Consider the following 1,405-nt stretch of genomic DNA (forward strand, 5'->3'; position numbering starts at 1 on the left):
GCCTCGCACCGAGGACCTATCCATGTCATCATTTACCCAGAATGCTTTGAGTGTAAATAAAATGGCCTCATCCGTGTAATATATTTTTTAAACTTTTAGTTTAAAAATTATAAAAACTAAACAGCCTACAGTATTTTTACAGTCTTTATTTTACAGTTAAAATAAATGTTTATCAAATAAAGTCTAATGTTACAACTAATCAGGGATCCCTTTAAAAACAGTTTCATTCAGCTTCACTTCTAAGATTTATTGTGAAATCCAACTTTCAAATATAAAATATTAGCATAAAGGAAAAACTGATTATCTGTGTCTAGTTATGTTTCCTTTGATGTAGATAAAATAATGATTTTTTTAACTGCTTAGGAAAGATTATGTTTTTAAATTATGATTTAATACTGTGTCAAAAACACTTTGAAGTGATTATTTAAAGGCAGAAGAGCAGCATTTGTGGCCAACGATGACTGAGCTGAATGGGATTTATAAAAATGTTAATCTGACTTTACACATCTGCAAAACCAAACAAAGTCATCACTTTTTTTTTTCATCTTTTAAATTAAAATAAAACTTCTCTGCTCTGGATAATCATTAGAGAAAACACATTTAACAATCAGTACCTGGCAGCAGTGAAACGTGGTGCTCGTCTTCTGGGAGGATGACAGGTAACCACCGCTGGCAGCCCTCTGTGGCCCGTTGGTAGCTGAAGTTCTGGAGGTCATTCAGCGAAGAGAAACGACACATTCGGCTGAGCTCGTAGAACTGAGGAGGAGCGATCCACAGCTGCTGCTCCCGGTAACTCTGCAAGATCTCGGATGGTGTAGACCACTGAAACCCACGCACAGAACCAGGAAGTGTTTAACATCTGAGTATGTTTTTTCTTCTTTACATCAAACAGCACAACATACAGATTTATTCAAGCTGAATTAGTATAGTATCTTCTTCTTTTATTATTACCTACTGCCATAAAAGGCAGGCAACTGTGTAACTGCCACTGTGTGTTCATTTGTGTTTGTTAGTAAAATATTGCATGAACCAGTGGACAGATTTTAATTTATTAAAAGTTTAATTGAAAGATAAAACAAGTGATGGCTCTAGAAGTCAAAAAGTAACTGCAGAGCACCAAATGGACAAATAAGTGTAAATGCATATAATCATTTTTTAAGCAAAATTTCACGTAATTTAAAGGGATCCCGGATTAGTTGTAACATTAAACTTTATTTGATAAACATATATTTTAACTGTAAAATAAAGACTGTAAAAATACTGTAGGCTGTTTAGTTTTGTAAATTTTTTAAACTAAATTTTGCTAAATATATTACACGGACAGAGCCATTTTATTTACTCGCAAAGCATTCTGGGTAAATGATGACGTGGATAGGTCCTCGGTGTAAGCGAGCTATATCCACCC

General features: G+C 34.2%; 2 protein-coding genes across 2 annotated transcripts in view; one reads left to right on the top strand and one right to left on the bottom strand.

Moving 5' to 3' along the window:
- The window catches only part of slc7a9 (solute carrier family 7 member 9), a gene marked incomplete in the record, with an annotated part of 30,834 nt that overhangs the window by 5,591 nt on the left and 23,838 nt on the right, over positions 1-1,405 (top strand).
- Positions 1-1,405, bottom strand: part of nudt19 (nudix (nucleoside diphosphate linked moiety X)-type motif 19) — a 5,794-nt gene that overhangs the window by 1,814 nt on the left and 2,575 nt on the right. The window contains exon 2 of the mRNA XM_014025039.1: positions 615-822. Coding sequence (XP_013880493.1) covers positions 615-822 — 208 coding nt within the window. The remainder of the gene's footprint in view (positions 1-614; positions 823-1,405) is intronic.

This window comes from Austrofundulus limnaeus, unplaced genomic scaffold (genome assembly GCF_001266775.1).
Source record: "Austrofundulus limnaeus strain Quisiro unplaced genomic scaffold, Austrofundulus_limnaeus-1.0 Scaffold452, whole genome shotgun sequence".
Taxonomy (NCBI): Eukaryota; Metazoa; Chordata; class Actinopteri; order Cyprinodontiformes; family Rivulidae; genus Austrofundulus; species Austrofundulus limnaeus.